This window comes from Hyperoodon ampullatus (genome assembly GCF_949752795.1).
Source record: "Hyperoodon ampullatus genome assembly, chromosome: 17".
NCBI classification, from domain to species: domain Eukaryota; kingdom Metazoa; phylum Chordata; class Mammalia; order Artiodactyla; family Ziphiidae; genus Hyperoodon; species Hyperoodon ampullatus.
In genome coordinates, this window is record NC_136930.1 from 53,814,944 (window position 1) to 53,840,522 (window position 25,579).

The 25,579-nt window shown below is 32.8% G+C and overlaps 1 protein-coding gene across 3 annotated transcripts in view; it reads right to left on the reverse strand.

The window, feature by feature from the left end:
- CSMD3 (CUB and Sushi multiple domains 3) overlaps nucleotides 1-25,579 on the reverse strand; it is a gene marked incomplete at its 5' end in the record, with an annotated part of 1,086,230 nt that overhangs the window by 895,430 nt on the left and 165,221 nt on the right. For all 3 annotated transcript variants that reach the window (XM_079722286.1, XM_079722285.1, XM_079722284.1), the window contains one exon: nucleotides 22,025-22,137. In XM_079722286.1, the coding sequence (XP_079578412.1) occupies nucleotides 22,025-22,137 (113 nt within the window). The remainder of the gene's footprint in view (nucleotides 1-22,024; nucleotides 22,138-25,579) is intronic.

A 25,579-nucleotide genomic window follows, 5' to 3' on the forward strand; every position in this document is an offset into this window, starting at 1 on the left:
AATATCTTCTCACAAAATGAATTTGTAGAATCTTAAATAAGAAAAACATTAGATTTTACACTAGATTATATATTTAATATGGAATTGTCCTGATTAATTGTTTGAATGCTCTTTGTAAATGTCAGGTATTTGGTTGCCTAGAGTCTTTGCTAAAAAAAGAATATATCAAGTACAAAAAGGTAAGTTGCAAAATGGGAGTGAGGAAGTACAGTTTTCAGAAAGAAAAACACTTTAAAATCTCTCAATAAAAGAGGTTGCTCCTAAGGCATTAAGTATTAGAAATTCCAAAGAATGGATGTCACTTCAAGAGGGAAAATAAAATTTGAGTGGGAGGATCCTATCCTGTCCTCTGACACACATCACTGACTTTTTCAGAAAAGCATCCATGCTGACACCAGAAGAGTGCTACTTTTTTTTTCTTTCTGATAGGTCCTGATGTGCACTGAATACTAGATTTGGTAAGCAGGATAACCGTTTATGTGAACAATAACTAAGTACATATACACAATTTTAGATAGCTAAAATATACATTATACTAAAAATATTAATACCATTATATTTTGAAAGAAAATAGTTTGAACTTTTCCTTAAGGTTGAGTAACTACTTTATGAATTTAAAGTGAAAAAGTTATTTAAAATTTAATACAAAAACAATTATGAAAACTAAACGATTAATGTAAATATATTAAGAAGCCATATGTTACTTGTATCAAAAGAAAATCAACATATTATAGTTAGCCTTGTTGTTTAGGGACATTTAAAATATTAGTATGATAGAGTTCTTTTTATTTATTTCTCTAACTGTTATCAGATATTGTTTCAGAAGCTGAGGAGTCATTTAATGTTTTCAATTTACTGTAATCTGTTAGCTATATATTACCTCTGTGCCTTGCAGCATGTAACTGCTTACAATAAGTGGCTGAAATTTCTGTGGACAGCTGCCAGAATGGCTGAAATTCACCAATCTGAAAGTCAGAAATCATGCTAATACAATAGTAAAAACAAGTGATTAGATCTCTGTCACAACGTGGTCTACTTTCACTGTGTCACTAACAACACTTCTCTCTAGTGAGAACTCATAATTAGGTAACAGAATGAAATTTGAGGTCCTTTTGAATGTTCTAAGGAAATTAATTGATTTTTTGATGCAGATTTGTGGTAACAAGGGAATACATTGCATATATGTAGTTTAAATATGCAATGTTTACATGCATACCTTCCTTATTCCAAGATGTGAAATTATACTATGTGTGAGGTGTGTTTCTGTCTATTAAATTGGAAATTTATAGGGGTGCATAGATTATACCAAGAATGTAATGCAAATTCTCAGGATTCTCTATAAGCCTTTATTACCTAACCAGTTACAATATGATTTTCAGGAGAAACAAATGAAAAGATTTCTCTCTTTCTGTAAAAGTTGTCGAAATATCCCAGAGACTTTCACAGACTATTTAAAAAGTTGTGATATTCAAACATAAATAAATAGAAGACAAATTTGCTGAAACGTATAATAGATTTGCATGAATTTAAAAGGTGATTAAAGTGATTTTCCATTTGTATATTTTTATTTTATTTCTCTGTTTTCAATTTTATTTTGCATATTTTTTTATCTCTAGAAACCACAGACGTAATATATATTAACTTCTACCTAGGGCTGAAGGAGGAAAAAAATGTATTTGTTATAAAATTACTAAATCTGCAGCTTTTTTTCTTTAATAACACCTTCATTGGGATATGATTCATATGACATACAATCCTTTTAAAATGTAAAATTCAGTGGTTTTTAATATAATCACAGTTATGCAAACATCACTACCCTCTAATTTCAGAATGTTAATTACCACCAAAAGCAATCCCAAATCATTAGCGATCAATTCCCATTCCCATCTTCTCTTACTCTCTGTCAACTACTTACCTACATCCTATTTCTATAGGTTTGTCTATTCTGGATATTTTATAAAAGAAATAATACAGTATGTAGTCTTCTGTTTTCAGGTTTTCTAGGTTCATGCATATTATAGCAAGTATCAGTGTTTCACTTATTTTGATTGCTGAATAATATTTCATTATATGGTTATACTACTTTTTAAAAAATCCAGTCATCACTTGGTGGTCATTTGGGTTGTTTCCACATTTTGGCTCTTGCTGAATTCTACTGCAATGACCATTTGTGTTTCTGTTTAAATACCTGTCTTCCATTCTTTTGGATATATACCTACGAGTGAAATTCCTGGATTTGTAACATAACTCCATGTCAGTCATTTTGAACAAGTGTCAAACAATTTGCCAAAGTGGCTGCTACATTTTACATAGCCATCAGCAATGTACAAGGGTTCCAATTTCTCCGTATCCTTGCCAACACTGACTATTGTTAGTCTTTTTTATTTAGCCATCCTACCGATGTGGTCTTACGTGGTTTTGATTTACATCTCCCCATTGACTGTTGATCTTGAACATTTTTGTTTGTTTGTTTTTGTTTTTGTTTTTATGGTACGTGGGCCTCTCACTGTTGTGGCCTCTCCAGTTGTGGAGCACAGGCTCTGGATGCGCAGGCTCAGCGGCCATGGCTCATGGGCCCAGCCCCTCCACGGCATGTGGGATCTTCCCAGACTGGGGCACGAACCCATGTCCCCTGCATCAGCAGGTGGACTCTCAACCACTGCGCCACCAGGGAAGCCCTTGAACATTTTTGAATGTGCTAATCGGCCATTTTAATATCTGCTTTATAGACTGGCTATTGAAAACTTTGCCCATTTAAAATTGAGTTATTTGTATTTTTATTGTTGAGTTGTAAGAATTTTTTTTATATAATCTAGATATAAGTACTTATGCTTTTGGTATCATATGTAATAAGCTAATGCCTAACCCAAAGTCAATGATATTTACTCCCACTTTCATCTAAGAGTTTTGTAGTTTTAGTCTTACATTTAGGTCTATAATCCATTTTGTTTTAATTTTTTTATAGTGTGAGGTGGGTGTTTGGCATGGAAACATTTGAGATCTATATGTCCTTCCAAGAAGGTCTCATTTAATATTTGGAAAGATGGTCTCTGAAGAAAGTCTTAGATGACAACTATATGACTCCTCTTGAGTTTTAGATATTTATTGAAACAGGGACTACACTGGATGTAATCTATTCTTCGTTGTGATTTTTTTCTATTTTTTAAATCAAATTACAATAAGATGAAAATATTTATACCAGCAGGCTATCAAAACTTTTCAACAGTGAAAATCTGGTGGTAGATAGGTAGAGTTTGGGCTGAAGATTTTTGTTTGAAAGAGCATTTTCAAATTGAATTTGACTGCCTTTACGTCATGCGTGAATTCTCTCATTACCTAATGCTCTTTACTGTTGCCCAGTTATGTTATTTTCCCAGGCTTTAAAGTATTTGATGTGGCTACACTTACCTTAAGTATAGGTAAGTCTTTGTGGATCTTGTTCCTAGAAAAAGCAGAACTAATCTATGACAATAGTATTGAAGAAAGAAAGCAATAATTTAAAAACTAGTTTATAGGAAGGATGGGCTCGTGATTCACTAGAAAACAGGGCTATAATTTTATACACATATGCAGAAACAGACTAATTCAGGAAGAGGTGTGGACTTAACTTAAAGACATAAAAGAAGTTAATTGATAAACATAAACACTTTTACTTATCCAACAAATAACTACATATTAGGCCCTATGCTATGTCCTGTTCTTAGGTACTAGGTATACAGAAGAAAGTAAAACAGGCAATAATAGCAGTTTTCTGGGCTGGTGTCAGGGAATGTCAGAGTAGTAAAGGATGATTAGATATAATTATATTCCTGAGAATTCCTTTCTGACATCTTCACCCAACCCCCCTGCAGCAAGTAGTGGAGTTGGGAATAAAATTCCAAAATTTAGATTCTGCCTGTCACTGAAATGGAGGGTTTATACAGTATTTAAATTTAATAGATTTCAAACAAAGAGAGATATACTGTTGCAGACCTGAGTTTGTGGTTACTATAGTGAGTACAGCACGTTCTGACATTGAAGGGAATGTGGTTCTTTCAAGAGAACTATAGAAAAAGAGCAGAACAGATATAATACAGGAAGCTGGAGAAGAAAATCAGCTCACAGTAATGAGATCTTATAGGGAGTTCCAGGCCCACTTAAGTATTTTTGGTTTTAATGCTGAAACTGATGGGAAACTATTGATAGTTTAGACTTTGAAGAGGCACAAACAGTTTGCATTTTTAAAATATTCCATTTTATGCATAGTAGAGTTTGGATTTAAAAGAAGAGAGGGTATATAAAGGTGGCAGGATGGAGGGGAGGTGGTAGAGATGGGTTCAAACACATCAGTCATTTGATGAAATAAATATAGAAAAAAATGCAGAGAATGCATTCAAAGCTTTTTAGGATATAGATGAATAATATGGATTGGATATGGCAGAAGAGGAACATGGAGGTGTCAAACAGGAACTACCAAATATCACAGAGTTTAATGCTCTTGTTTACTGGGATAAAAACCACTAGGTGAGAAAACATTGCTTATAACATCATAGCAAAAATGAAGAGATTGACACCCAACCAACAGAGGAAGTAGCCATTTTTAATATGGTCACAATTGAGTATTAAAAATAAATAAAATAGAAATTATATAACTTTAGGAAAGTGTGAAAATTGTACCCTTGTAGAGGGGCTACCAGCTAGGAATTAAGCTAACAGACTTTCTGACAAAAGTATACACATACCATTGACTATTTGTCCAGTGAACTTTTCAAATGTCTATGGAATTTCAGTGAGCTTTCTCCTTGATCTCACTGCTTAAGTGCTAAAATAAATTAGTTTAATTGAATCATAATTATTAATAAATTAAATATTGTTTTCTTAATTTTTAACTAGAAAACCAAGGAGCCTTACTAACTCTAGCCTGTGTTCCTATTTTCATCTAATGTGAAAATAAAATAACTAAAAGCTAACTTTAATAATTTCATCCTTCTTGAACTTTCTGAATGATCTTTGTGCACAACTGGAGAATTAGTTAAAATATAGAAAATATTTCAGAATCTTTTTAAAATTTAGTCCTTTAAGGAAAAAGAATGAAACCTGAACTCAAAAGATTAAGCAAAATTGTAAAAACTCTAGATATATGTTCACTGAAAATGTTCCCAGAGTACAGCTAGTCCCAGCAGTCTATAATTCACTCCAAATTTTATAAAGCTACCATAAATACAGCTTATAATATTCAAACATCACACCTAAATTCAAATCATTTGTGAAGACTGCTACTAGAACCTTCTGTTCACAGGAGACTAATGATCCATTAGTTTCAACAAAATACCCCATTAACATAAAAATGAATTTGGCTATGGGAAAGGCTATTATATTACAAGAGTTTTAAGTTTGGATTTAGATTTACCCTTACAACATTAAATACTAGTACTCAGCATCTGGCCAAAGATGGAGAGGCATAATTGAAGTTTTATATGTCAAAAATGGAGACAATTTCCTCTTTTTTTAAAAAATAAAAGATGTAAAAATGCAAATAGAGAGGAAATCCTGAGAATTCTAGTTTACCTGAAACTTTTAGGCATCCTTTTAGATCCAACAATTCAGATCATATTTATTTTCTAGCAACACACAATATTAAAGTCATCATAGATCACAGCTAGCACTCATTTATTCACCTAGCCAAGTATTCATTCAATGATAATGTTTTAAATGCCAGTTGAGTGAAGGCATTACACATTTGGAAAAGTATGAGTAGTTCAAGAAGGCTGGATTCTAGAATGCAAGTGGAAGACTAGGAAATGAAGATGAAAATGTAAGAAAGGGCTCGAACTTTTGATTTCTCGATTCATGTATGGCCAATTCCTGGGACTTCAATAAATCCCAGGAAGATTTATTATATAAAAGACACTTACTTTTTTTGTAATAATGCTGAGCAACAGTATTAACTTAGAATATGTAAATGTAAAATGTGGATATTTTAAGTCCTTCATTACATATGGGAAAGAGAATGGAACTAGAGATTGAGCCTACATTTTAGATTCCTACTCTGATATTATGTACAATAGAAGCTTCCCTCATTACCTGATTCTTTACTTGTTTTTTATTTGTTTGTCTTAAAGTTAAAACATGGAGAATGTTTACTATACTGGAAATTAAGAGGAGCATATATATGTGATGATATTTTTATGAACACACCTAAACAACCATGAAAAGGTATAAATGTAAGATTTTGTAGAAAAACAGTGATGAAACAACACTCTTTTCTGTTTTATATTTGAGTTTGTTTGGTTTACAATGAGCTTTAAATATTGCAGTTCTAAGGGTTGTTCTATCTGATTACCAGTTGGAACAATTCTCCCCATTGTATATTACCTTTGAAATCATTACTTTGTGGAAATGAAAAATTATAAAATTACCATGTTTAGACCCACTAATGAGGGGAGACCATAAAATCAAAATCAGAATATATGCCGTAAAAACTACTTGAAACTATGGGGATTTTAAAACTGAAAATACAAAGAGTTTATCATTATAAAGAAGGGTTTATGTCAAATATTTGCCTCTAAATGTTTCCTAAAAAATTTTATTACAATAATATATAGGAATTAGCTTATAAATTAAGTGTTTCACTTTAAATGTCTTAATTATATGTGTATACCATTTGTTTTATAGTGTGTTAATAATAAATTAATTTAAAGGAGAAAACAAAATAATTAATTTATGCAGAGACTGTCATTAGGCCTCTGATTCTTTGTCTAAAATGAATATTTACTATAGTAAATAAATATATCAAAAGATACAATTATCCAGATGAGGAGAAATGTGCCACATGAGTGTCCTACATGCTGCTAGTGAATCCAGGGACAAGAAGGTTTCAGGAGAAGCAACTGAAGAAAGAAACTGGATGCAGAAGTAAAAACTTGAACATTAAATTATGAAAGTATTAAATACTTTTATTATGGGTTTGTTGCTAAATACTGTATTTTTAAAATACATTCTTGCCCATGAAGAAGTTAGTAGAGAATATAATACAAATCCAAGTTGTTTGTTTTCTCAAAGAATATGACACTTAAGATGTGTCCTAAAAATTCTTGTAACAAGATTTGGATTTGTAATAACTTAGATATAAAGAATTTCATGCTCAGCATCAACATTACTCACTATTTCCCCAGATGTAGAGCTAATAACAACTGCAAAATTAACTAATGGCATCGTTATAATTGAAGCTGGCATAATAGGTTCATTCATCTTACAATCTGCTCACTAGAAAACTTATTACTCACTGCTTTCAGAAGTTGACAACTGGAAATATGGAACTTTGTTATTTGTAGAATAAGACTGCTTCCTAATAACAAAATGTAAGACTAACAAGGTAGAGTGCAGAAACGCCCTCTTCACCTGATTTTTATTTCTAACAATGAAAAGTGATTGACATCAATTTCGACCATATTACAGGAGGAAAAATAGGATAGTTTAGCTGCAACAAATTTCACCTCCTATTGAAACCACCAAAGTATGGCTAAATAATGATAGTTTGAAATAACATCATGGCCAAACTGACATTGAAAATTTTTTTTGAAAAGTAAGAAAAATGTTGCATCATGTAGTTTGTGTTTTGTGGGTTAACAGGATTGGTATCAACAAGATTCTGTTAGAAATGTGGGATCCTGAGCCCCAGCAAACGTTTGAAATAAGAATCAGCTGCTTAACAAGATCTCCAGGTGGTTCTCATAAAGCCTGGAAAGCCGTGCTTTCAACAACGTAAAAGCGATGTAAAGAATGAGGCCTTAGTTCCAGTAGTTTGCGTGCCAATTACTGCCTTGGGCTGGTAAATGTTTAACAACTAGTGTTCTGGAAAACAAAAAACAAAAAAGCGTGCTTTTAAAAATTTGCTGATTTCCATTGTGTAAGTACTCCAAGCATAGCGATTTTCAAGGTATCAACATGAAGTCACCAGATGCTGAGTTGGGAAGAGAATTCACATTGCGCAATTTGCTCTCCTGATGCCCTCTGAGCCGGCTCCAGCATATTGCTATCTGTAAGTCAATCATGTTGTTTTTCTTTATCTGTAGATAAGAATGATAATATTTATCTGACCAAATTAGTTTGTGTCAATATAAAAGGATTTAAATACTTTTGTAAATTGTTAGGATATTAGTTGCTTTTATTTCTTTTTCTCCACCAAATCGTAAGCATCCTGAGAGACATATTAAAGGTTTTCTAACACCTAATATAATGTCTAGAACATGATAGGTGCTTATAAGATGTGTTTTGGAAGGCATTAGTAAATAGATAAGACTGTGTCCCAGGCCTTTTTTATTGGTAGAACCACAATATTTTTATCTTTATAAACGGATATTAAACAAGAATATGTGCTGTTTCAACAAACTTACAGAGAGAGTTCAGACTTGTGGTCACTAGAGGCAGGAGGTGTGGGAGGAGGAATTGGATGAATAAAAGGTACAGACTTCCAGTATAAGATAAATAAGCACTAAGGATGTACTGTACAACATGATTGTTATAATTAACACAGCTGTATGTTATATATGAAAGTTGTTAAAAGAGTAAACCCTAAGAGTTCTCATGAAAAGGAAAAATTACTTTTTTCTATTTTTGAAATTTTATATCTATATGAGTTCGCTAAACTTGTGGTAATCATTTCATGTTGTATGTAAGTCAAATCATTATGCTTAAACTTATGCAGTACTGCATGTCAGTTATATCTCAATAAAACTGGAAGAACAAAAATACTAGTAGGAAAAAAAAATGAGAATAGACAAAACACCTGTGTGATATGTTGAACTAAACTATGCATAGCCATTTATGGGGAATAAAGAATATGTACTGTTTCTTATTCTGACACTGTGGCAGAAACTTCTAGTTGTTCCTTATTAGCTTCTATCCCTTTCATTCATAGCAATACAATTTTTAGCTGGACATATTAACATCTTGAATAAAAGGCCGCATTTCCCAGCCCCCAGTGCAGCCAAGTTTCATGTGACTATAATCTGACAATTGGATATAAACAGAAGTGTCATAAAAAGTTGTTGTGCAAGGAAGTATTAAGGACTATTACTGAAGAACACACAGGTATTGGGAAGGCAAGAGAGAAAGCTAGGAAAGCAGACAGGAGCCTAATGTAGTAGTCTAGTTAAATCCAGGGAGAGATGATAGTTGTTAGGACTCTAGGGTAGTAGTAGTAAAGATGGTGAGAAATGGTAAGATTCAAGACATATTTTGATTCAATATTTGTCTTTGAATTAGATGTAAGTTGCTAGAACAAGAAAGGAATAAAGCGTGACCCCAAAGTTTTTGGACCTGAACAGTTGAATGAATTGCATTGCCATTTTGTTGAGAAAGACATGGGGATGAGACAATTTGGAATTTAGTGAAGATAATCAGGTTGGAAAATATGATGGAAAATTATAGTAAAAAAATTGCAAAATTGCCACCATTTTTTTTTTATCCCATCTCCCTTTTATGCATGCCCTCTGCCATATGTTGTCATGGTCCTGTTGTCTGAACCTTGGCTTGTTTATGTGATTTCCCTTAGCCACTGGGAAGTTAGCAGACCAAATCAAGCAGAGATTTTAAAAGTGCTTTTGCATTTCCATTTTTCTCATTTTTGCATCTTGGGTATGGGCACGAGAACATACCTAAAATATCCTGTTATTGGATGAGACACTTGAGTATTGCCAAATCACCTCATGTTGTCCCAGATGAGGTCAGCCAGATTAGCCACTAAGCAGAAACGTGAGTGAGTCCATCCAAGATTACCAGTGTGACAGAGCCAACCCCTCATAAGCTTGAACAATAAATATTAATTTTGCATCCCCCTGAGCTTTTGTGATTGTCCTATAGCACTAGCTAAATCATAGATATGTTCAGTGTATCCATGTTTCTTTCAGACACTGGAGCAGATTAGCCCACATAGAGCATGAGTGTAGAGATGAAGGCCAAAGACTGAGTCCTGTGGCACATCAGTATCTAGAAGTTAAAAGTAGGAGGACCTGGTCACTTACTATGGTGAATTTTATTTATCAATTTCAGATGCAGATTGGGTATCTAAAATGATAATGTTATTATCAAACAAGCAAAAATAATACAAATTTGAAGTAAACCTCCCTCACAGAATTTAGTTCATGTGCTAAATGTATTTGTGTCTTCGTAAACAACTGCTGATAAAATGACATACATGGTTTATTAGAAATATATAGTTTGTGTTACTGATATTGTGTTACTTATTTTCCACTATAAATGAAATTATATCAGCTTGACTCGAGAGTAAAATGAAATAATATATGGCCATAATTTTCACATTTACAAAATTGAAATGTAATCTAACAGACTAACTCCTTAAGTTAATAATGTGGAACCTTTGAACATTATAAGTTTCCATAGTATTCCGTATAAATCAGTTGCTTCCATAACTTGTATCTTTCCCCAATTCATAAACAGAAGTTCATATAGATAAATTCTCTTTTAATACATCAACTCATATCTGAAAGATTTCATTTGATAAATCTCTAATCTGAACACATATACTTTTTTAATTACTTTGGTCTCATCTCATATTTCTTTTTCATGGCTACTAAGTTCAAGAAAATCCTTTTGTCATTTTTCCCTATCCACAAGCCAAAAATATTTCAAAGCATAAGATTAGTATTAATGATAAATTTATGTTAAATTGAAGTCCTTTATTCATATACTCGGGTATTTTAAATTTTTTAGTAAATTTTCAATTAATATCTTTGACAATTTTTCTATCAGAGACAATAGTATTTATATTATATAAATATAATATAAATATAAGTATACTTATTTATATTATATAAATATAATATAAATTTATATCTTACAGATTTCAGATTTTAAATCCATATTTTCTTTTTCCTTTTAATATAAAAGTGGCTTTTTATTTTATTATTATACAGCAGCTTTCACATTTTATTTAGTCCAATCTATCAATCAATCTTTTCCTTAATGCCATATTTTCCTTTTGGCCTTTGCAGTTTGAAAGCTTTCCTCTCCCATGAGCTGGTAATATTCTGCTATATTTCTTCATGGACTATACATTTTCATTTCAAAATGTAATTATTTATAGTCATCTGGGATTTATGTTGTGATAACTGTATTAGGAAAATGTACTCAGTGCATAATATGAACAAGTATTACCCTAGTATAAAACAAACAAAAAATAGTACAAAAAGACAAAATGGTAGACTGATTGTACAAATAAATGTAGTTGGATAAATCCTTTTGAAATCGTGATGGAGGAGATATATCCCACACTACTGAAAGAGAGTTCAACAAACACCCCTTACAGGATGGAAAAGAAGGAAGAAAAGAAAGAGCACTCATTATTTTCAGATGATATTTACAAAATTATCCAAAGGTATATATAAAATGTTGTAGCTTATTAAATGCTTTTAAAAATATACTATATATAGCTGATAAAAGTGTTGAAACTTTTAGATTAGCATCTACCCATATGAGGATCTTCATATAATAATTCTTAAAGGTAACTTTCATTTGGAATTTTTAAAAGTGATTGAAAATTGTCTAACATTTATTGAATCCAGATGCTGTGGTGGTAGAACACTCTGCGCATGTGTTGGGAAACAATTATCCAGGTGCCTCTCATGTTTTCCACATCCTATAAGGAGAGGTAGTGACTCTTTGTCCAGCAGCAATATGGAAATACTATCTTCCTCCAGAGCAAAGGGCCTGTTTACTTACTATCTATTATAAAAGATCCTGTTTCCCTAAGTTAAGAGTTTCTCTCCTGTATATGTGGGCATCACCTGGCCCTCTTCTCATTGCACTGTTGAGAACTGAGGCTCTGGGCACCTGAATAATTGCTGATACTCTATTTCTATTGCTGTATGTAATATAGTCCTTTGTCCCTGACTCAGTAGTTTTCTGTCTTCTGCCAGCATCCCTGAAACTGGCAGGCTAACTCGTTAACTTTCGAATAGGGTAAAATGTCAGAATCATCACTGTTCTTAACAATATGTACATACATAGAACTATAAGGTTTTTTTTTAAAGATGGATCAGTAGTTTCTGTTATTTCTTTGTCACTAGGAAAAAAATAATTATACTTAATCAAAATGACCAAAAGTTTGCAGTTTGTTACTTTCAATTCTGTGTATTATCTCTTCTAGCCACAATGTCTTTAAGAAGATGTTTGTTCTTTGCTTCAGAGCCCTTATAATTATCCATAATTTTTTTATGAGTTTTTGTTTATGCACTTGCTTAAAGGACTATATTTAGGTAACAAGTTTTATTCAATTAATTTCTATACTAAACTTGGCATTCTTCCATTTCACCCTCTTTCCAAGTCGATTGCAATGACTGCCTCATCATGCTCCAGTTTTGTCTCTAGCACTGACATGTTAGCTCAGAGCTGCAACTCGAGTGGATTACTTCTCTTAGACTCTGTCAGGGTTTTGAGCTTTGTCCCTGGAAGAGCATTGCACATGTCTGTGCATATGTGAAAACTGTCATTTCTTCCCTTGTTTCAAGCTGAAAATGGATCACCCCATTGACAGCACTGTGATTCCTGGGAAACCCTATCTAAGGGTGCTTGCTGCTCCCTAACTCATCTGGCTGAAATAACATATGGGTAAATTGTCACAGCCATCTTCTTATTTGAACAACACTCTAAGAAAGACAAAACAAATAGCTAGGTATATTGCTTCTTTTGAGAAAATGGAAATTCAGAGTTTATATGACATGACCAAACATTATAATATATATGAATATATATCAATATTACCAATATATAATATTGAATATATATGGTAGAACAGCAAAGATACTAGCTAACATTTATTGAATGTTGCTTATATATCAGGTGCTGCACTTTGAATGTTTCATCATTAACTTCCTTGATCTTCAAAACAAACTTGTAGAATCAGTATTGTATTCCTCGTATTATGAAGAACTGAGCCTCAGAGCATCTGAGTGATAGTCAGCCTTAAATATTAGGTCTTGTAAATTTTTTTTCCATTACCCTATATTTCTTACTAAGAAAAAAAATATGCTATATTAAAAATAAGTTCATATTAAATTGTGATCATCTTAAAAAATAAGCATCTGAAGCGCACTGTCCTATTATAATTGAATTGAACTTATGCAATAGAATATAAAAATGTGCTACTTACTAACCTAAAAGAAATCAGTTTACCAAAGTAAGGAGAAAAAATATAAAGAATATATTAACTATATCTCTTTTCAGGTAAAGATAGTTCTGCTTAGGGTGATAAATAATAAAACACATCTTCTAACCTTCTGTTCTTTCTCTTCCTGTATTTTCTATCCTGTTTTGAACTATCGCCTAAATGAGTCACTCAACAGGATATGCTAGGCAGAATTCTAAGATGGGCTCCAAGATTTCCAACCCCCTCCCATGAGTACAGGTGGGACCTATGGATATGATGGAATAGTTGCCTCCTTCATTAGGTTACACTATATGGCAGTGGTGATGGGACAGTCGGTCCTGTGATTATGTTATACTACATAGCCCTCTTTGTAAGCCAAGTAGAAAGTCTGAGAGAAGTACTGTAGCTAAGCTGAAAGGTTTTGAACTGCCTTTGGGTGAGGAGGATGGTAAGGAAGCACAAGCAGCCTATTAAAACTATGAAAAATCCCTGATCAATCACTGGCAAGAAAATAGGGACCTCAATCATACGACTGCTAAGGAAATAAATTCTACCAGCAACCAGTAAGCTTGGAATAGGACCCTGGCCTTAATCACAGTGCTAGCCAACACCCTGACAGCAGACTTGTGAGATCTGAGCTAAGAACCCAGCTGACCCCTGCCAAACTTTTAATCTATAGCACTATGAGATTATAATTTGTGTTGTGTTAGTCCACGAAATGGTGGTAATTTTGTTATACAGCAATAGAAAACCAATACAGATGGGAAGGATCCTTTTGTGGAAAAATTCCTTTAAATATCATTATGAGAAGCAAATGCTATGCTATATCTACACAGAAAAGCACAATGAAATATTGTATGAAACATAGCAAGTGATGGCTAGTGTTTGACAATTATGACCAAAAGAACATGCTGTAAAATCAGAAATAAAGTCTTCAGTTGGAAGCATGGTGTAAGGACAAAAAGTATTGATAAGTGCCTTCAAAGATGGCAGATAACCAGAATAATTATTGTAAATGCAAATGAATATGAAGAAAATTATTTAGAAATTTTCAATAATTTTAACTACAAAATTGGAAATATCACTGATTTAATAATTAGATAGGAGCAATAACATTTAGTTCTCTGAATAATACTAAGAGTCCAACAACCAGCGCCTTGAGGTCAATTTATATTAAAGAGTATACAAAACCTAAAGAATATTCTAGACAATATATCACACTATATAGGAAAAGTATAATTTTTATTGGGATAAACTACATTGTCTTATGTGGTATGGGGAAAATTATGAAAAATCCATCTTAAAGCGGAGACTTGTGTAACAAGTAGTGAAAATGGGATTTGATGATGTAATTATTTCTCCATGCAGAAAAATAATTTTATCTAATACAGTACATATACCCATTGAATGAAAATGATTGATGCTGTTTATTTTTCCCATTGAAATATTTGATTTGCACATTTTATTTTACCTATGTTTATTTCTTAATCATATTAAATGGTGCTCTGTTAAAGAGCATAATTATTTTTATAAGGAAGAAACCATTTCAAATTTAATTTTCTGTGATATGCCATCACACTTATAGTCAAATAAAAAACATAAATTTATATTTTGCTAATTTACTACATTTTGTTAAGAGGGAATCAAGATAAATCCACAAATTCATTCCTTAACCAAACTCATAGTATAGTTCTCTTTTAAACCACGGGTTGTATCATATCAATTATAACAATTTATCACAATGTATAGTCTTTGAGTGTACAAAACACAAAAAAATCTTTGACATATAATTAGAATCTTACATTAATCACTGTCTCAATTAAACTTCATTCTAGCACTCATATAAAAATGATAAAATATAGCGGTTGACAGATATGACACATTTAGCAACATATATAAAAGAAGGAAATTTAGTGTGAAATGAGATTACATACTGTGTTTAATCATCCTACTTCTGGAGAATAAAATACAATCTTGAATTCCAACCCATCTTCTCCATGTGAAGCACAAAGATTAAGTAGGTCATATGTCACTGGCTTTAACATTTTTTTTATATTCAGCTTATTTTTCTCTATATGTCATATGGGCAATTTTGTATGTTTAAAGTGCTTCATAAAGAAACTATTTACTTCAAGAAAGTAAAGATTTTAAAGTAAAGAAAATATCTATAAAAAGTAAAAATAATTTTAAGTATAATTTATGGCTTTTCTCAAATAAAAGACCAAAATTTTTCCTAAACCTTGTTCATTTAATGTAAATATCTGTGGTTACTGCCTTTTAACGTATTCACTGGAGTTTTAAATCTTTGTAAGTGGGAGATGTATTAAATCTTTCCTGATTCCTGATCAAAGTATTAGATATTCCTATTTATTACTTGAATGTAACAAGCATCTATTAAGTTCTTGCAATGTGCCAGGAATGTGCTGAAATAGGGCACAATTTACAAAACAAGTAAAACAGGTTCTATACCCTCAAACTTCTCAGAGCCTAGCATGAGCAAAAAATAACAGTACATTGTACAGGTGTACTCAGCAGGAGAACTGGAGATGTAAGGTAGAACAATTTAAATACCATAGTATATGTAGAAATTTAATAAATGTTCATGTGACCATTTCATGAATTGAGGCAAATGATGAGGAAATAAGGCTGGAGATCTGTTGTTGTACAGGTTGTATGTGCTACACTGTGCAGAAATGGGAAATGTTTAAAATGTTATTGCTTTTTTTTAATGTTATTGCTTAATGTCGAAAAGCATTCATAGTATTGAGAATACTATTCAAGTTTTGCTGTGAGTACAATGAAAATGTATATCTTCCTGGATAATAGATGTAAACTTGAGAATTAATAAAATTTTGTGTATACCCAGCCAAATCCACATATTCATTATAACATTGTGACTTTTAACTCCATTCTATAGATGATATATAAGGAAAAGTCTGATTTTTGTAATTCTCTAGATTGGGATTTTGAACAATTTAAAAGGGAGAGAATATAGCCAGTGTAACTTTAAGTGGAATATATTCTATAAAAATATTGAATCACTAAGTCATATACCTGAAACTAATATAATATTGTAAATCAACTATACTTCAATTAAATAAATAAATACAAGAGAGAGAAGGCACTCATGACTTAGATAGATGGTCACTGGCCACTACAGACAAAACCACTGCTGGGGCCAAGTACAGGGTCCCATGAACAGCTGCCCACACCATCAGATAACTAGGCCATAGGAAAGAGGTGCACCAAAGAGCCAGACTGTGGTGAACAGACCTTTGGAGGGACCTGCCTGCAGCTGACAAAACTTCTGGAGGGCCAGACCCCCAAAGTCCTCAAACCTAGGGCTAATGTTCCAGAAAGGCCAGGACACAGCTGCTCACACTCCGTGAGGACCTAAACATTGAAGACAAGTCTCCCAGAGGGCCAGACCAAACAGAGCCTGATCGCCAAAGAGTTAGTTCACAAGAATGGGACATCTCAGAGGACCATGTCATCTGTGATGGGACTTGGGCAGAGTATGGTGGCCTAGATCTCCGGAAGACTAAACCATCCAAGGGCCAGGTTCCCAGTGATAAAAATTCCAGAGATAGAACCTCCAATGAATCTAGCCATGAAGGATGGAACACCCAGAAGACTGTGCCATGGAGATCAAGGCCACCTGAGAAATTGTCTTCCATAGTGTCAGACCAAACAGGCAAAGACCACTGGAGGAGCAGTGGAAAACAAGACCACCAGGCTAGACCCTGGGGAACAAGGGAGGACCAGATACCAAAGGGAAATGCTACAAAGGGGCAATGACAGAGACAGGATCTCATCCTAGTTCCCTGGTACCAGCTCCACCTCCTGCTCCTGCCCCTGTCCATTGGTGGCTAATGAAGCCAAGAAAAGCTGGAGCACAGGGATGGCACCACTAGTGGGAGTGGAGGTAGGAGGATAATCTCATCCTCTGCCTGCGGCTCAATCCGAATTTCAGGGCAGGAAGTTACCCAAAGTAAATAAAGTTGGGGGAGGCGGGACAGGCCATGGATTAAGATGTTTTAATACCTAAGTAGCCAGACGCTATGGAACCCTAAAGGCAAAATATTTGAATTTGATCGAGAGACCAGAAAAAAGTCTCTGCACGTATTACATTTCCTTGTATTATGTTTTAAAAATATGATATCTCTCATTTATTCTTAGAAGAAAGGTAAAGATCCATTAACTTCTTTTATGAACCTAACCTACCTTCATTGATAGAAAACTAATATATATAATTTTATTACATAAATTTCTCTTGCTACAATTCAGCTATCTTGCTAGAAGCATAACTGACTTCATTCTAAATTGTAATCTCTCCATTAAAGTTCATGGTACTGCAGTTTAAATTTATAAAGCTTAGGAATAAAAATTAACACTTAAAATTAAAAATCACAAGTCATTTGACATTCTCAAGTGAAAACTTTTGATAAACATGTGTGATGGATAGCTAAAATAGAATAGTAAATAGTATAAACATTCTTCTGTATGTCAAGTGTTTAAAAAGGACACAGAATATATAGGTCACATGTAATATACACAAAAATATATTTCAGCTTTTATATTTCATATTGTTTTATACACAGCATTATCAGTAATTCTTTTGTAATGCTCGTTTGCACTAACTTTTATGTGGTCATATATATTTATAATGGAATTAGTTTGTAGTTAGGTATAGAATAAGTCTCTAAAATATATACAGTTTACACCTCTAGGGTACTTAAACATATTTTTACATTAAGGTTAGTGCTTTATTAAATTCTTGCTCATTACAATTTTTCATATAATTTTCTAGGGTGAGAAAAATCCATGTAAAATGTTTAGCACTGTGATTGACACAAAGAAATCACTCAATAAATGTTACCTAGTAGTAATACTGTTATTAAACAAATTTTTATGTTTCTTAATTAAAATGTGAAAATGATTGAACAGCAAATTTGCTAAAACTGAGACTGTTATCCCTGTAATATCTTAATTACTTAGTCATACACATCAATAATCATTAGGGCATAATAGCTACCTTGAGTTTGAAGCGATTTTCAAGACTTTTTATTTTTATGTCTGTTTCTGATCATTGAAGGATCACTGATACATACTGAAATTATTCATTGAGATTTTCCTAGACATTACACTAACCAATTCATATAATATATAATAATATTTAATGATTACATGGAATATGTATATAATCCACTATATGCTTGCATTATATTACTTTCTACAATAAACAATTCTAAAATGATAAGATAGTCCATGGTATATCTTTATGATCTTGCACCTATAAAGAATGATTACATAGCTTTGAAAGTAAAATGTGAAAGGAGTCCATTGTACAAAATAACTTTTAGCAGAAGCTAGAATATATTTTGAATTCTGTTTGGCAGATCTGAAAAGACAAAAGAGCATTTCCATTGTGTGCTCCACAGAATACAGATGGTACCAGTTTTATCCTGATCAAATTTTGAAAGATGGTTATATGACTATTCAACTTAGTATACACTAGTGTTTTTCCAACTTGTTTCACAGAACACTACTCATTTCTTTTTATAAATCTTAAGAAACATATGAAAACAAAGTTCTATGAAACAAATTTTGAGAAACAGTGACAAGAAATTCAAGTGTATGATAGACAATAATGAGGAAAAATAAAAATATATGCAGCTAGATATTAATGGGGAAAATTTTCCACAGAAATTTAACACCTCACAGCTTCAACTTCAAGAAGTTTAAAAGCATTTCTGATAAATGGTTAAGAGCTCTGAAACTCAATCAAAATTTGTGAGACGGGGACATCACCCTCCACAGTTTTAAAGTATATGGGCTAAAGTAAGACAGCAGAAGTTTGTAACAACAGAGAAGGTCTGTGAAGATCACAGATGATGTACATTTATCAATTATTCTACATTGGATTTGCAATTGGAATTGCAATGCATATTCTACGGCTTCACTCCACAGTCTGATTCAGGATTGTAACTGGGGCCAAGAATTCTACACTTTAGCAAATTCTCCAGATGATTCTGATACCTTTGGCCCACTATTGGCAGTTTGAGAAACACAGAAAAATGCACAAATATCACTAATAAATAGAGATCTCATAAATTCTAGTACACAGGACAAAGTCTCAGGAAACTTTAAAAAATAAAGAAAATAATTAATAAGTGATTATATGGAGGGAGATGAAATGAAAATAAAGGAGATTCAGACATTAGGTTCATCCTGCAAACAAAACAAAACAAACAAAAATACAGGTGCAAATTTAGAGGACAGGCTTTGAAATTTCAAACTAAATTTTCTGAACTGCACAATACACCAGTTGGCCTTGACAGTGTCATTGGCTGTGGTTAAATAAATAAATTCTTGTAGCTACTCCCTCTGTAAAATATTGCATAGTGTTGCACATGGTGTGGTAGGACTAATGAAGCCTAACCCACATGCCTACACACACACCCCAGAATCCCTGGAACCTGTGAATATATCATATTACCTCGCAAAAAGGACTTTGCATGTGTAATTATGGTTAAGGACTTTAACTTGGGGAGATTGGGTCTACATGGATAATCAAGGCTAATCTAATGACATAGGCCCTTACAAGCTAAGAAATTTCTCCAGCTGAAGTCAGAGATGTGTGGGAAAAGAAGGTAGTAGAGAGATGCACTAAGAAGGGAACATCAGAGAGATTTCAAGTATGAGAAGGATTCATTTCACCTGTGGCTAGCTCACAAATGTAGGTCATACATGCAAGGAAGAGAGAGGCCTCTAGAAACGGTGGGCAATAGATATTTTCCAGAGCCTTCTGATAAAAGCCTAACCAGCTGACATTTTTATTTCAGCCTTATGAAACTCTGAGCAGAGGACTAGCAGAGACGACCAGGACTTTTCAGCTACAGAACTGTGAGATAATATATTTTTGTTGTTTTGCTGCTAAATTTGTGGTTGTTTGCTATGGTAGCCATAGAAAACTAATATACATGATAGAAGATACCCATCACAAATCAATACCTGAAGATGTTCTGCAGGATGATGACCAATCCCTCAGTACTACCCAGCTGCCTAGTACCTTACATTTTAAGTCAGGATCTCCCAAACATACATTGAAATATCATGAAGATATATGAATCCATTTTCACTGAAGCAGAAAAGACAGAAATTTAATGTTTTATATGTAGAAACAATGGAGAGCTATGAAAATATTTTTGACAGTATTTCATGAAACTTGACAGTCAAACCAGAAAGTATGGCAATATTATAATACATCTTCCAAGTTCCTACAATTTCAGTATACTTAGTATTTGCTGAAAGAATAAACTAACCTAAAATATCTTTATACTTTGATGAACAGAGCACAAGTTCTCTATTATGGAGCCTTTAATAGAAAACTATTGTATTACTAACTCATTCAATATTGCCAAAATTATGCTTAAAATTAAACCTTTGTGTTTGTAGTGTTTTAAACTATGAATTAAGTTGCCAAGATAAAAATATTCAACTATTGTGAAAGTACCTTCAAAAATAATGATTATTAATATCACAATGGAGGAAAATAAGTCTTGGAATGCATCCTCCCCTGCTAGAGAAAGACACAGTTCAGAAATGTATTAGGTAGAAAATAGTGTTCAAAACTGCTGTGATATGGCATTATTAAGAATATTAAAAAAGAGAAAATATTTTTACTCAACAGTTTGCTAGCAGGTATTTTTTTCCTAGGGAGAAAGCACTAGATGAAACTTTCAGTTTAAAACTTTCCCAACATGCAAACTGTTAACCTGTATACTAAAGCAATTCTATTTTATATATGATTGTTTTCTAGTGTGCTCTTTAAACATATTATATATTGAATTATTATGTGCTTTAGAAAGTAACCACCCCTGCTACTGTATTTGTATATCTCTTATCATGATGTTAGATGTGGTGTGGTGCGTTCTGGTAATATGGTCCTGGGGAGGCGAGTCGAATTCTGTTATGCTATTCCTATGGGTAAGGAAGGGACCATTCCCTAAACTAGGTGAGATTTTATTGTCAAGTCACATAGAGAAGAATTTACAACTACATGACCTCAATAAGAAGCACTTGAGAACAGGTTATTTTTACCTTCAGATTTTTTTACACTTTAAAAAAAGAAAACAATACAGATTCTGTACATTTTGAACACCATCAGCCAAGCCTGTGGTGTCACCCAGTTATCAAACAATAATTGTATAGTGAAACATGGGTACCCACACTATGTGGGATAAATAAAGATTATAAATGACCTCCAATAAGTCCAGGTTTTGATACTAAGTGAGCCTGTAGCAAACTTCCAGATAAAAAACATCAGTTTCAAGTGCTTCTTTATTTTCCTCTTTGTGGTTAAGGTATTATGGATCTGTGGGACTGGAAATACTGTTTTAAAATGAAAAATGTCAACTCTTGTCTCTTCATAGAATTTTCTCTTTATTCTAACTTGCAGAGAACACAAATGACCAGTTTATTTTATGACAGAGAGGCAGAGAACAGAGGAGAATAGGATGGAGTCTGTGATGCCTGAATCTCAAATCAGACCTAGTTTCCTTTTACTCTCAGATTCTGTTCCCTTTTATTAAGATTTAAACCTATAAAGATGCCATGGTCTCATCTCCTAAGAAGATTTAAGGGCAAGATTTTCCTCTGTCTAGGCACACTGCAATGAAACATTAAAGCCTACTAAGTCTAGCTTTTTATTATATATTGATGATTATTGAGAAGATGAATCTTGGTATAAGATTTGATATAGCAGGATGAACTATAACGTCTGTCCTGGTGATTTTTCTTCTATTTTTACCCTGGAGAATTTTGGTTTTACTACATTGAGCTGGGCAGTGGGCCTTTTATATTATCATCACTTACCTTCATAGTATACTTTAAATCCATGAGCACTAACTGCAAAATCACTGGTCAAACGTAGTGAGAACACAGATTTGGTACTTGTCACTGGTGGTGGCAGATGGAATCCTGTTAACCTGAAACAGAAACAGAATTAATTATTAGCTATAGACATTTTTCCTAATAGAGTTGAAAGAGTATTAAAAGTCATTTTATCAAATCCCTAAGCTTTGTGAGTGTGTGTGGTGTGAATTAATTTATGACGTGTTGATTAGAACATGTCACTCATCGAAAGCAATTGCCATAAGTATATATAAATATGTTTATTTATGTGTGCGTGCTATTACTGTTTATCATGTCTATTCCATATATCATCTATATGAAAATATTGATCAATTCAAACTTTGGGAAGTAAGTTATGAGATTATGGGTCTGTGCATATTTTAACTGTTGATTTTAATAACACTTAGAAGACATTTTTGTTGAATTTTCCTGACAGTTTAAAATATATATGAGTGGGAAATATTTAATGAAACAATATTAAAGGAAGAGATATTATCTAAATATGAAATCTTGAAAGTAAAATGTCTACATGTGAGAAGTGATTTTGTTTTATCAGATTCCAGGAAGTTCTATTAAAATTAACAGTTGCAAATTATTTTAGGTTAATAATGCATAAGTTTACATAACAAATATTTGTCTGATATTTTTGCCCATAATTTACTACTTATTTTGCTAATAAATTATTGCATATGATAAGCTCGACTGTATAAAATATAATTTACAATTGACACTTAATAAAGCAGAAAAGAAAAATTAAAAATAAGAAAAAGCATATTCATTGGATATAATTTTTATAAAACTAATGAAGATGAATAATTTTAAAAATTTTCTATGAATTGCCCACTATGTAACTTTCTCATTTTTTATTCTTTTTTTTTTTTTTTTTTTTTTTTTTTTTTTTGCGGTATGTGGGCCTCTCACTGTTGTGGCCTCTCCCGTTGCGGAGCACAGGCTCCGGACGCGCAGGCCCAACGGCCATGGCTCACGGGCCCAGCCGCTCCGCGGCATGTGGGATCTTCCCAGACCGGGGCACGAACCCGTGTCCCCTGCATCGGCAGGCAGACTCTCAACCACTGCGCCACCAGGGAAGCCCTTTTATTCTTAATATGAGATTAAAGATTGAGAATTTTATACAATGGAGTTATATTATTTTTTAATATACTTGCTATTTTTGCCCAACATTATATAGGTAGAATTAGTCTGTACTGAAATTATCAAATATTTTTATTTCTGAATAGCAGTAGTTTTCATTTGTCTCAGGCCTACTTACTCTAAAAATTTATTAAGAACCCCAAAAAGATATTACAGGCTAGATCTATCAATATTTATGCTATTTAAGTTTAAACTGAGAAACATTTTAAAATGTGCATTAGTAATATCATTTAAAAATATCCAGAATAAATCCATTATGTGTTGACATAAATAATATTTTAGTATTAAATAACTATCTTTTCCAAAACAAAAAACGAGAAGAATACACTGTGCTTTATTTTTGCAAATCTCTTTAATGCCTGTCCCATTAGTAGAAAGTAGCTAAATTATCATATCTGCTTCTTTATTGAATATATTGCAATATGTTATTTTGTTTGATGGGTATGAAGAACCCTGATCTCACTTAGACACTTAGTTGTAAAAGGGAAGAGTATTCTAATAGCTTTTGCTTGTAAAAGTGGTTATTCTTCTTTGATACTACATAAAAACTTGACTAGTTACAATGTTGAATTCAAACCATATCAGCTAATTTTTTTGCACTCTGTAACATTAAAGTCCTTTGGTTCACCTTGTCCTTGCAATAGATTATATTTACTAATGCATTTTTTAACATTATGCATGCATTGGTCATTTGAAATACATTGGTTCACTGAGTTAGAGAGATCTTCCAAATATTGATACACTTCATTATAAAATAGTTAAAAACCACATTTATTTTTATTTCTATTGATTGCACTAGAAAAATCTTTAAACTTGGGGAAGCTCTAAAGCTTACAGTGGTGGATTGAAGTTTTCCAAAATTCTAATTTTTTACTTGAAAACTCAGACTTCATCGCTGACAACAAATCCTGTCAGTTGTTTTCCTTGAAATAACAAGTCAGGTTCATATTTTTCAGAGGGGCAGGGGGGAAATAGATACCAAATGCCTAAGTGTGACTAACCATAGTTTATCTGTTAATCATTCTTTCAAATAAAAAGTTTGTTCCATGAAAAAAGTGGCTAGTTCAGCTGATAACTCAAGCTATTTTTCCTTCAGACAATCATCATATTTTAGTAGCCATAGAAAGGTTTTTGTTTGTTTGTTTTTTCATTTTTTTTCCATTTTGTCACACAGGTCATTAAAAAGAGGAGTATTACAGGGTGGATGTTTAATGACATAATTAGTTATAGCTTTAGCAGGAGCATTCTTAAGTACAATTGGATTTTTTTTTTTTTTTTGCACTGCAAATGTGTGGCAGTAAAGAATACAATGACTAATGATTACTAGTACAGTTTGAAGTCACTGACTTGTGTTAATGCACCAGCAGTTTTATACCCAGCATTACTTTTGTGCATGAGGGCAAATGCCAATACAGAGAAAAAGGTGAATAATGCCTCAATAGTATTATGGAAATAATTTTGATTTCATGGACCCCCTGAAAATGTCTCAGAACTTTCAAGGATGCATGGTTCACATTTTGAGAACCACTGTTGTATAGGAATCTACTGCAATAAATATACCACAATTCATTTATTCACTCACTGTTGATGAACATTTGGGTTCTATATACTTTGTTCAGTATGTCTTCATCAACATCCTTATCAAAGTCCACTCTTGGGACTTGCCTGGAAGTCCATTGGTTAAGACTCCGCACTTCCACTTCAGGGGGCGTGGGTTCAATCCCTGGTTGGGAACTAAGATTCCCACATACCGCACGGTGAGGCCAAAAAAAAAGTATATATATATATATATATATATATATATAAAGAAAATACAGAAAAGTCCATTCTTAAACACTTACATAGCAATTTTCTCTAGATTATATAAGCATTTACAGCTTTAAATTTTCCTCTTTTTGCTGCATAAGCTACACCCTGCAAGGGACCTAGTCAAACTTTTTCTATATTCCTTTGTGATTTCCTCTTTGTTCCATGGTTAGAAATACATTGCTTAAATTATAAACATATGAGTTACTTTAGTTATATTTTGTTACCAATGTGTATCTCATTTGTATTATAGTCAGATAACATTTTCTCTATGAATTTAATCCTTTTAAATTCATTCAAATTTGCTTCATGTTCAGATATTGTAAATTTTTATTATGTGCCTAGTTTTCTTATAAAGAACAAACATATTATTTTCCTATACTTAATCCAAGTTATCACAAACTTAAACAACACCCATTATTATCTCACAGTTACATGGATCTAGGCAGAGCATAACTCAACTGATTCTCTGCTTAGAGTCTTGCAAGAATGGAATCATGGTGTCAGCTTGGCTGCGATGCTTTCTGGAAACTCTGCAGTTATATCTGCTTCACTTCC